This window comes from Ctenopharyngodon idella, chromosome 7 (assembly GCF_019924925.1).
Source record: "Ctenopharyngodon idella isolate HZGC_01 chromosome 7, HZGC01, whole genome shotgun sequence".
NCBI lineage: Eukaryota > Metazoa > Chordata > Actinopteri > Cypriniformes > Xenocyprididae > Ctenopharyngodon > Ctenopharyngodon idella.
The window spans coordinates 42,536,840-42,549,165 of NC_067226.1; the positions used below are offsets into that span (position 1 = coordinate 42,536,840).

The 12,326-nt window shown below is 36.2% G+C and overlaps 1 protein-coding gene across 3 annotated transcripts in view; it reads left to right on the forward strand.

Moving 5' to 3' along the window:
* ap1g1 (adaptor related protein complex 1 subunit gamma 1) overlaps positions 1–10,538 on the forward strand; it is a 33,438-nt gene extending 22,900 nt beyond the window's left edge. For 2 of the 3 annotated variants that reach the window (XM_051898509.1, XM_051898510.1), the window contains exons 19-23: positions 1,390–1,516; positions 2,961–3,062; positions 3,143–3,303; positions 4,634–4,732; positions 5,898–10,538. In XM_051898509.1, coding sequence (XP_051754469.1) covers positions 1,390–1,516; positions 2,961–3,062; positions 3,143–3,303; positions 4,634–4,732; positions 5,898–5,999 — 591 coding nt within the window. In that variant the 3' untranslated portion in view covers positions 6,000–10,538. The remainder of the gene's footprint in view (positions 1–1,389; positions 1,517–2,960; positions 3,063–3,142; positions 3,304–4,633; positions 4,733–5,897) is intronic. The other variant, XM_051898511.1, reaches the window with a different exon arrangement.
* The last annotated feature ends 1,788 nt before the right edge of the window (positions 10,539–12,326 follow it).

Sequence of the window (12,326 nt, forward strand, 5' to 3'; positions counted from 1 at the left end):
GTAAGTATCGTAGGTATCGAGAACATCATTCCTTATGGTTAAATTGTACTTCCTGAACAATAGCTGAGTAAATTATTTTTGTTGTGGTTAGTATGGTATGGGTCAAAAGAACATGTGGTCAAAAGGCTGACAACATGATGAATGCAATGTGTCTGGGAATGCATGTAATCTAAGATGGTCATGTCTTTCTTTCTTCAGTTGAAAAGAAATTAAGGTTTTTGAGGAAAACATTCCAGGATTTTTCTCCATATAGTGGACTTCAGTGAGGTACAATGGGTGGAAGGTCCAAGTTGCAGTTTTAATGCAGCTTCAAAGGACTCTACACGATCCCAGCCAAGGAATAAGGGTCTTGTCTGGTGAAATGATCGTTCATTTTAAAAAAAAAAATAACAAAAAAAATAGCACAATTTTATCTACTTTTTAGCCAAAAAAGCTCTCCTTGCACTGTTCTGCGATACGTAATGCATGGCACAATCACGTTAGAAAGATCACGTATGACATAAGGCAATCTCATTTTCTCATCCAACTTCAAAATCATCTGACATCGTAAGTTGTTGTTTTTTTTTTTTTGTTTTTTTTTTTTGGTAAAGGGCACTGGATCTGTACTTTCACCTACCTCACACGTGACCTTTCTAACATGATTACATAATGCGTGGTGGATCGCAGGGCAGTGCAAGATGAGCATTTGTGGTTAAAAAGTATATATTTTTATTTTATTATTTTTTTTTTTATTTTTTTTTTTAGAAAATGACAGAATGTTACGCTAGTTAAGACCCTTATTCCTCATCTGCGATTGTGTAGAGCCCTTTGAAGCTGCATTGAAACTGCAATTTGGACTTTCAATCCATTGGTAGCTGTTGAAGTCCACTATATGGAGAAAAATCCTGAAATGTTTTCCTCAAAAACCTTAATTTCTTTTCGACATGAAAGACATAAACATTTTGGATGACATGGAGGTAAGTAAATAATCAGGAAATTTTAATTCAGAAGTGAGCTATTCCTTTAATGTCTATGTATTTGGAATGCAATGTGATTAAAGTCCTTGTTGGTGTTATGGTCAGGTGTCTCAATACTTTTGTCCATATAGTGTACCTCATCTATGTTTAGTAGTACATTCTTCATTGAATTAATTTCTTATACTGCCGTTTCGCAATTTAAACAGTGGCAGTTAGTTTATTGAGTGCTCCAGTAATGATCTAATGAGATTAATCAGGTGTACTAGATGAGGGAGAGGTCCGAAATGTATGGTGCGGTGGAGCCTGTAGGAATGGGTCGAGTACCTCTGTACTAGAGTAATAAAAAAATCTCTCCGGTATGATTGTGCAGATAAAGAGGGATATTTAGCCACTGTGAAATATTTAAGCTAATAGTCTGTTTCCTGTTTTACAGGCAAATGATTTATTAGATCTACTTGGAGGTAATGATGTGGTACCTGTTATCCAAACAACTGTTCCCACAAAGCCTGCATCAGCTGGAGGAGAACTGCTGGATCTGCTGGGAGACCTTTCTCTGACAGGTCAGCCTGCTCTCTGCTGTACACTTCTACTGTTCTGTACCAAATTCACATCCTGCCATTCCTGTGTCTCCATGTTTAGAGCACTGACTTTACAGTGTTGTCATTAGTCCTTAAAGTAGTAGTTCACCCAAAAATGGAAATTGTTATTTATAGGTATATATTTTCATTTTGATAAACTGATGTCAATTCTTAAATTCCAAGCATTGATCTTTTAGTCTATACCGTTTTCAGTTGATGTGTGAACAAAACTTCACTAAAGTTGATTTTTAGCATGCTTCCTATCCAATAAAGCACAAAAAGCTTTCTGTTTTGTTAGTTTTAATATGAAACTAATTAAAAGAGTTTGTAAGCTGAGAATTTTACTATGAAATTCAAACAATAAAGTGAACCGGTCATCTCTGACACTCTACTGCTAGTTATAGCATAAAATAAACATGAATGAACATCAGAAGGTATATTGAAAGATACTATGCAAAATGATATAATGAAATGTATCAAGCCTTATATAATCGAACTGCAGAAAAACAGAAACTGTAGAGAGGAGTGTTTTGCTTAATATATGCAGTGTATTACATATTCATTATATTTTATTTAACCTGTTCTTCAATATTTAATGTATGTTTGAATAAATCTGTCATGAAATATTTTTACAGCCACTGTTTAAATGTTTATACTGTATTTCAAAAATACTAATTGGAGTAGAAATAATTATATAATTAAAGGATTAGTTCACTTTCAAATGAAAATTTCCTGATAATTTACTCGCCCCCATGTCATCCAAGATGCCCATGTCCTTCTTTTGTCAGTTGAAAAGAAATTAAGGTTTTTGATGAAAACATTCCAGGATTTTTCTCCATATAGTGGACTTCAATAGACCCCACATGGTTGAAGGTCATAATTACAGTTTCAGTGCAGCTTCAAAGGGCTTTAAACGATACCAGATGAGGAATGATGGTCTTATCTAGTGAAACGATTGGTCATTTTCTAAAAATAAAAATAAATAAAAATTTATATGCTTTATAAACACAAGTGATCGCAAGTGCTTCCGCCAGACTGCCTTCTGTATTCTTCAAAAAGCTTACGCTGTATGTCCCACACCTTCCCTATTCAAATTACGGAACGAACGCGGCGCCAGTTCCGTTTTCTTTCCGTAAGTTGAATCCTTTAAAAAGTTACTATAAACCTATTATTATAAAAACTGCCTTGTGTTCAATTTAAATGTTTATACAAATCAGTTGTTAATTTTAACCTTTAATATTATTGTAATTTACCAATTGACAGGGTTCCCTGTGTAGTTTAGTTAACAGGTTTTTGTTTTTTGTACCTGCCCTAGTTATGTAATCATCCTCAGTTCAGTCCAAACCTGAATGACTTTCTTTCACCAGTAATTTTTATTTTTGGGTGAAACCCTACTCACACCTATGTGTTCCTTCTCACTCCTTAGGTGGTCCAACCCCCACCCCTGCTCCCTCTGTGCCCATGTCCCAGCCCCCTTTCCTTTTGGATGGTCTCACTTCACAGCCCCTCTTCAATGACATTGCAGCGGGTGAGCTTACATTAAATTTCATCATAACGATTAATGCAAAATAGGGCAATGCAATTATCATATCTGTTTCTCTCTTGCAGGCATTCCGCCAATGACGGCGTACAACAAAAATGGTCTGAAAATTGAGTTCACATTCGAGAGGTCCAACCCCAATCCCAATATTGCAGTTATCACCATCCACGCCACCAACTCCACCGAGGCTGACATGACAGATTTTGTGTTCCAGGCTGCAGTACCAAAGGTTTGTTTTTTCCCCTCTAGTTGTACTGTTTATAGAGAACCCTAGTTGGCTAATTATTCAAAATTCTATGCTATTTAATTTTTTGGTCATCACCGATCACATTTACATGCACATCTTTTTTTCTGATTAAGGTCTATATTGCACTTAATACCTTTTGGTTACATACATAGACATGCATATTCTTTTCTCACTGTTCTCTTTTGGATGCACTTAAGAACGAAAACTGTTGCCTGTTTACACTTTTACTTTACACTTACATTTATACTCTCGTGGATACTTAAAGTCTTAAATTCAGTTTGATCAAAAGGTGCAAAAGGTCTTAAAGGTGCAGTAAGTGATTTCTGAGAAACACTGTTGATATTTGAAATCAACACCCAAACAAACACACCCCTCCCTTCATTGCTCCGCCCCCAAAATAGCGAACATGCTATGCAACACAGGCAACCACTAACAGCTGCCACATCGGACAGCTTGTGCAAGTATGGATGATTCAGCTTAACATCATATCTTGGTTCTGGGAACATAGCAAAAAAACAATGTTTACTCGTGTATCGAGCAGAAACAAAGGAATCTCAGCTTCTGTTTTTAGGTCATTCTGCTCTCTCCAGCCTCTCTCATGTCTGATTGTAACCCTTCTTCTTTGAATTATATTCCTCTGACCTTTTCCTCTTTCGTAATGCTTCAGCCATCTGTCTTTCTACAAATGTCCCACTCGCTCACACTCTCTCCTCACTCATGATATACGCCCCCTACTGCCGATCCACTTTTTCCCCTTATTTACACAGCCAGGACTGTGTACAAACAATTTTTTTTTTTTTCAGCGCACACAGAACAAACATCTAACAAATATTAACAAAATCTTTTGTTTAGGTGTTTATTTAAATTTTCAGTGGCGGTTTTTAAAAAAAGACATACTGAGCCTTTAAATATCTTAAATGGATTATTCACTTAGGTTTTCATAATGCTGGGTAAGAAGTGGTGCTAACCCCTCTTCTAAAATAAGTGTGAGGTAGCAGAAGCGAGGGCCTCCCTTGGTCCTTTCACGATCGTGTCCCCGCTCAGGCTGTTCACGTTTGCACCAGTTGCACAGCCCTAAGGGCGGCCCTGGTTATACAGTATTAATTGTTTGTGCAGGTCTTAAAAAAGGTCTTAAATTTGATTTTAAAAACTATGCAGATGCCCTGCAGTCAGGTTAATGCTTTCAAGTAATGCATTCACAATCAGAATATGATCAAATTCCTATTACAATTGGAATATACATGTGCAAGCAAACAGTCATTTGGTAACTTTTGCTCCAGCTAAATACTTAAACATTTGTTTGTGTTTTTAGACATTCCAGCTGCAGCTTCTGTCCCCCAGCAGTAATGTAGTTCCTGCACTCAACCAGGGAAGTGTCACGCAGGTCATCAGGGTTCTCAACCCACAAAAGGTAAAACATTGTGAACCCAGGCCACGCTTTGCTTCCTTTTGCAGTAGCTCTCTGTCCATTTGTCCTGAAACAGCTTCAGAAGTCTGATCAGTGTTTGAGTGGAGTAAAGCTGAATAAATTTACTCTGAAGTTGAAAGTTTGCTTTAAAAAAGCCTGTGGCAGCCATTATTTATCTTGGTTTAAGAATAGGAGGAAATGTCACATCTCAGTGACTTTGATTGTTTAAATGTAAGGTGGCGTCTCACTAGCTGACTCAAATCAGCTCAGGTCAAGGATATCACATCTAGCACTTGTTTTTCTAAATCTCACCCTTGATTAGTCATTTTTCTCAGATTCCATGTCATGAATTGGCTAAATAAGATTAGGAGCACTGTGCAAACAATTAAAATTGAGTTAGGGCTCAATTCGTGGAGTGACTTTACCCTGTGAATGTGTAATTGCCCTCTCTAGGCTGTCACAAGTCTAGAAAAACACTTTGCTAAACAACCCCCACAACAGCACATGTGGTTTTCCATTTACAGAGAAAAAGTTTGGATCAGTGTTAACTGATCTGATTGTCCAGCAACAATGTAAATGAAGGTTACTACTGAAAAATCAGCTAGTGAGGTTTTTAGAGTTTGAAATCAAATGTATGAAAACAATCAGAAGCTGATTATGCTAGTTTTGCTGAAGTCAAAGTTTTTCACAGGGCTGCATGATTAATCAAAATAAAGACAAAATAACGACATGCCAACGATTTAATTAGGTATATGGACTGTGTGAATGAAAAGATATTAGTACTGTAAAGTACAATTACGTTTTTCATAAATACTTGATTATAAACTATTTTTTATTATTATTAGGCTATTATGATTGTTATTATTATATATTAAAATTGACAATCACACAAATTCTGGCCAAATTGTGTAGCCCTACAAACAAGCTCAGCTAACAGAGATGTTTTTTTGTTTTTTTTAATCGCTTTTTAAATAGCAATTTTTATCAGAAAAATTAAATAGATCTCTCCCCCCTACTCCCCCTCCCTCCCAGCCCTAGTTTCTCAGCAGTAATGCTTCTAACCTGTCTTTTACAGCAATTAAGGATTTATCTCTGTGACTGATATTTATGTTTTATAGAATTAAGCATGTCTGCTTCCGCATGTGCCTGACTTCCTCTTTTGTTTCAGCAACAGTTGCGAATGCGGATCAAGCTGACATACACTCACAAAGGTTCTCCTGTACAAGACCTGGCCGAGGTCAACAATTTCCCGCCTCAGTCCTGGCAGTGATTTGCTACCCTTCTCAATCTTAAAGACCCCCAGCAAGGGAACTATGGGAAAGATGTCCCCTCCCCATTCCCAAATGATCCCCCGTGACATCACCACAGATCGCTGCCCTGGGGTTGCATGGGAAGCAGTGGAATCTTCCTGACACAGTCAAGAGTTGATGGTATGAAGACTAATGATGATGACGATTACAGCGACAATGAAGAAAAATCACAAATATCTGAATACATATCTTTTCATTTGTTTTTTTGCCCGTCTGTCTTTCTCTCTGCTTCGGGGTTAGTGCAAAATGTCCATACTCACACTTGCACTTAACGTTGTGCACTCTCACTTATCCTCTGCACTCCCACACTCCGGCCGCCCAGGGCCCGTACATGGGGAAAACGTCACTCGTGGCCACTATACAAAGGAGCTGCTTGTTTGATTTGTCTACTTTGTTTGATTTTTTTTTTTTTTTTTTTTTTTTTTTTTTTTTTAATCTTGTTAATGGGTTTGGTTTATTTTAAGAGAAAAAAAAAAAAAACATACTGAATGAATTGCAAAGTCTGAACATTTGCACCTTAAGCATTTCAGAATCAAGAGGAAAATGGGTTGTGATGGCGCCTTAAATTATCGTTCATTGTACATGGCATTTCTTAATTTTCGTGTAAGGTTGATCTAATGTCCTATAATAAAGTATACCAGATGAATGCTCCAGATACAAGCTATGTTGTGGCTACACCGTATTTCATACGGAATCGTTCGGCACATTATCTGCCAGCAGTAATGCACACACTAACAGATCTGTTTAAGTGCTTGACCTTCATCACATGAATCATCACGAATAGGCAAGTTCATACAGCTCATACCTTGATTCGTGATTTATTCTTTTTAAGCAGGACAGCTTTTGTCATTGACAATGAAACTGGAGCGTCTCCATTTGAGTTGAACGTTGTGGATGAGAAGATGGGAGTTTGAGAGTGTTGCTTGTCACTGTCTGTATGCATTACATCACCCAGTAGTTTTGCATCATCGAAGCTGGAATCGTTTCCCCAAAACCCTTAATTTGGCATATTATAGTTATTTTGTTTGCCTCTACTCATCACAGATGGTGTTTTCTTGTATTGTTGTTTTTTTTTTAAATATTGAAATACATTTATATAGATTGAAAATAGCCTACACTAAAAAAAGTTTGATTTTAGCACAATCCTTAAGGATTGAATCCTATTAAAAATGTAGTTGGACAGCGTGATCTTAAAATTCTAATTGATTTTTCAGTAAATTAACACAAATAGAGGCCCGACGATGTATAATAAAGGTTATGGTCAGCATAGATGCTGTAAATATAGACTATGAATATAAGGCCTTCATGAATGTAGTTATATGCACTGAATGAACTTTTGTTTTGTTTGACTTTCTGCAGTGATTTGAAATACAGAATTATTGCCTGATTTGAAGCAATGTGCCTTTGTCATAAACGGTTAAAAGAAAACCCTCAGACGTCTGCGAGACGAGCGGTTCTCGTTACAGGAAGAGCAAGAGTGTGATGTCTGAAGAGTAGAGGACTTTTTTGTTTTGCTGTCATTTCATTCGAGTTCTGATTCAGAGGGCGTCTTAAGTCAAATATCAAGTGCGAACTGTCAACGTGTGTTAGTTTGTGTGCAGGCTGTCTCTTCTTGCAGCTTCCAAAGGCGGTTCGCAACATTAACCTGAATATACCTCACATTGTCTTCTTTTTTTTTTTTTTTTTTTTTTGTCTTTGTCAACTTGGAAGAGTACTTACTGTTTCATCAAGTCATTGAAATGCTCTCGGTGGAAACCCTTAGCGTCCGCATCCTCGCGTCATCTCTCGCTGCTCTTCATTTTTATCTTCTTCACTTTGCGTAATTACATTCGCTATGCCACACTGAAGTCTGGTGACCAAATCAAGAGGTGTTCTTTTGGGCTTGGGAAATATTTTTTAGCAATGTTATGTATATGGAGAAAAACGACTTCATTCTATTAGCTTCTTTGTCTGTCTTTTGTTGCGATTCTTTGGATTTCTTGGCTTTTTCTGTACATACTGAGGGCTTTTAAGATGCATCAGCTTGTTCTTTTCATCCCTTTTTAAGATCCCATTTTCTAAGACTTCCTGTCAGTACTGCACAGTGTATAATGTTTGAAACTCTCCCTCAGAAAATAGTCTAATTTAACAACTTACCTGTTTGATTGATTGTTCATTGGAAAGAAAATGTACTATGTGCTGCCTGTATATTGTATATAATTGTAAAACGCATAAAAAAGATCAAATCAAATAAAAATCCCATTTGAAGACCTATGACGTTCAGTTAGGGGGGTGTAATGTGCACATGATCTCGAGTTCGCATTTGTTTTTAGTAGATGTGTATCGCAATCATGTACTACTGAAAGAATGAAATGCTGCATACAGACACAGGTGTAACTTCTCTCGATATGGTGGCCTGGAGCTGATTTTATCATGTTCTTCCCAGTTACTCAGACATAATGATGCGATTTTTAAAGGGGTAGTTCACCCAAAAGATATATATCATTATTTGTTCACCCTCATATTGTTCCAAACCCATATTACTTTCTTTTAGGGAATATAAAAGATTTTGAGTCAAAAACGAGATTGGACCCCATTGATTTTCATTGTATGGAGATATTTTTCAAATTCTTAAGGGGTTACTTCATCCAAAAATGATTTTGAAATTCTGTCATTAATTACTCACCCTCATGTCGTTCCAAACCCATAAGACTTTCATTCATCAGAACACAAATGAAGATCTTTTTGATGAAATCTGAGAGCTGTACCTCCATTGTTAGCTACATAACTTAAACTTTGATGCTTCAAAAAGTTCATAAAGCGATTGTAAAACTAATCCATATGAATTGAGCGGTTTAGTCCAAATTTTCTGAAGATTCACGATCGCTTTTTATGATAAACGGATTTAATTTAGGCTTTTATTCACATATTAACATTGATCAGCAAACATAAACAGAAGCTCAACCGAACCTGCTTGATGCGCATTAATGAACCCCATCGGTTCTTGCGAAAGCTCAAACATGCTGTGTAGCAAAGGAGAATGAACCTCATTGGTTCTCGCACATCAAGCAAACATGCTTGAGCTTCTGTTTACCACAACTAATGTGTGCGTTGATGAATGTTTCTTCAGAACATTTGGACTAAGCCACTCAATTCATATGGATTAGTTTTATGATCGCTTTATGAACTTTTTGAGGCGTCAGAGTGGTAGTTGCGTAGCTGTCTATGGAGGAACAGAAATCTCAGATTTAATCAAAAAGATCTTCATTTGTCTTCCGAAGATGAACTAAATTCTTACGGGTTTGTAATGAAATGACAGTGAGTAATTAATGACCGAATTTTCATTTTTGGGTGAACTAACCCTTTAAGCATCTTTTATGTTCTACAGAAGAAAGTCATACAGGTTTTGAATAACGTGAACTACCTTTAGACCTTTTTATTTTAACATTAATATGCTGAGGTAAGATTAAATCCAGAGTTTATAGTTATTTTTCTCATAAACCACATCTTCCGGTGTTTCCATGTGTTTTAGACTCACATCTGACCAATATTTCCTGTCTTTTTGAAGCACATGGAGTTGAGGCACGACTTCAGATAAAATGCCCTGGTGTGAAATCATGGCCTTGTCCCTGAATGTTTCCATGACTCTTGAGTGAACTTAATGTGGGGGTGGTACATTAAACGGCAGCCTGCAGTCGTGTGGTGCATAACAATACTAAACGGCTATGAAATTGCACTGCGCAAGAAAAGTTTCAAAGTATGGCTTTTTCAATCATGCTGCTTTTTACACTACTTTGTCAGGCAAAGATGATAGTGTGTTGAAGAGGGTGAAATAACCATCCATGAACTTAACAAGTCTCTCAGCAAGTTTCCCAACACCAAACGATGATTTTTTTTTTTTTTTTTTTTCAGCCGCATGTGAAAAAAGCAATGTAAATATTGTCATTTCTACTCTTTATGTAAACTTCCTGAGGTAATGCAAGCTAAGTTTGAATTCTTAAGTCACCACTGTTCACTATATCTTGCGATACATGCACAGACATTTGTATATTTGGAAATATACTGTTAATTCTCATTAATCGTCATTGGGAAGCAGATTTTCTTGTGCAGGAAGTGGTCAGTCAGGGGGAATTGAGCATCATTTGTTTGGGTGTAACTGTTTGACCAGGTGGACACTGTATCACATGCTTGGATGATTGCCTTCTCCATCAGAATCCCTTTGTAATCTGTAAAGGTATCGGTTGTTTTTGAAGTGTATCTATTCATGTGCCCCCTTCTCAGATATTTTACACTTGCTATTCAACCACATCTGAACTTGTGCAGGAGGGCCGGATGACCCCAATGAGTCTGACATGCTGAACTGAATCGCAGTCCCATGTCCTCGAGGAATGAGTGTTGGACTGAAAAGAATTCGTGATGATGGATGAAAATGACATGGGATATTTTAGACTTATGCTGTGTATTATTGTCTTTGGGTTGGAGAAAATGATCAAAAGAAATAATAAAACAGTCAAACTTGATGTCTGTTGTTGTGTTTTGGAAATAAATGGTTTTCTTCATTTGTAACTGAACAGAATCTGTGAAGCACCATTCTGAATGATCTAGTTTGAGCTTGGAAACAGTAGTCTGCTGTCACCCTCTTGTGTTAAACTTTGAAACTGCAGTAGTACATGTCATGAAAGCCAAGGCTAAGCAATTATTCCAGATGTCTTGTCGACTGTAGACTGAATTATACAATAACCTTTTATATTCTATTGTTTTTCATCTTAACCCTCTAATATTTTGTTGAGCGGACAGCAGTGCTGTATGTGTTAAAAACCAACCTATTCAAATTCTTTTAAAATGTCCTCCAACCCAATCAAACCCAGCAGACAGAAATTACTGAAACTTTTTAAGCCAAATTAAAAAGTTTCAGTGCCATTGGAGGACCATTTTTGGTTCCCCAAAAAACCTTTCAGTGAACAGGTTTTTTTTTTTTTTTTTTTTTTTTTTTTTTTCCTTAGTGTGAAGAACATTTTAAAAATCTAAAGAACCTTTTTTCCACTAAAAATAAACTTGTATGTAATGGAAAAGTTAGGTGTTCATGATTCATAGAACCGTATGTAATAGCAATATTGCTTATCCATATATTGAATATCCATGCTTATCCATGTAATTGAATATTGCCATTCAATTACAATAAAGCAAAAATGAATAAGCAAATGGCAAGATCTGCATAATGTACACCAATTAGAGGGTTTTAGCACGTGAAAATTCATTGTTTATTCATGTTTTATATCTAGGGTCTGATGAGAATATCAATAAAGCCTGATACTTTAAACTAATTTCTCTCAGACTTCAAACAGAATGTAAAGGTTAATAAAATAACCTTTAACACCTCATTCACTGGAAGCCTTTATCTGTAGGGATGAGATCAGGAAACATTTTATCATGATTGCAAATATGTATATATATATCACTGATTCTTGAGATAAGGGACAAAAATTGTTTAAGAAGTTAGTTTTTATTATTTAATAATACATTATTTTTAAACTGATATATTTGTAGACAAATGTCTCAGCTAATGAACCATGTAAGAGGACAGGTTTTTCTGAAAATGTTTTTTTCTAAAAATGTAGGCCTACATTTATTCACTTCGGAACTTAATTTGTGTCAACTCCGTTAGACGCATTAAAAAGAATGATATTTTAATATTGATCCATCCAACAACAGTGTAATTATGTCATAATGGTGTTCAGTAAAGGAGCTAAGTGAAAAAAATACATTTTCTAATTTTTTTTCTTGGGTTAGGGTTATTATGAACAATCCAGTTTCTAAATTCTTTAATTCTCTAACCTCCTTTTTAACATTAAACATATATAACCAATGTTCTTAGGTAAATCAGACATGATATCATGTAGTTTAGTTGATGTTTTAATATTTTAACACAATGAATTGAAAAAAGAATGACATTTCTTTCAAAATTAACAAAAACCTTCACCTGACTGTGTTAAATACTGACGGAGTTGACAAATACTGACAGTTGACAAATACTGACGGAGGTGACAAATACTGACAGAGTTGGCTAATACTGACGGTATTGACAAATACTGACGAGTTGACAAATACTGATGTGTTGACAAATACTGACGGAGTTGACATACTGACGGAGTTGACATACTGATGGAGTTGACAAATACTGACGGAGGTGACAAATACTGACGGTTGACAAATACTGATGGAGTTCACAAATACTGACTAACGGAGTTGACAAATACTGACGGAGTTGACAAACTGATGGTGTTGACAAATACTGACAGTTGACAAAT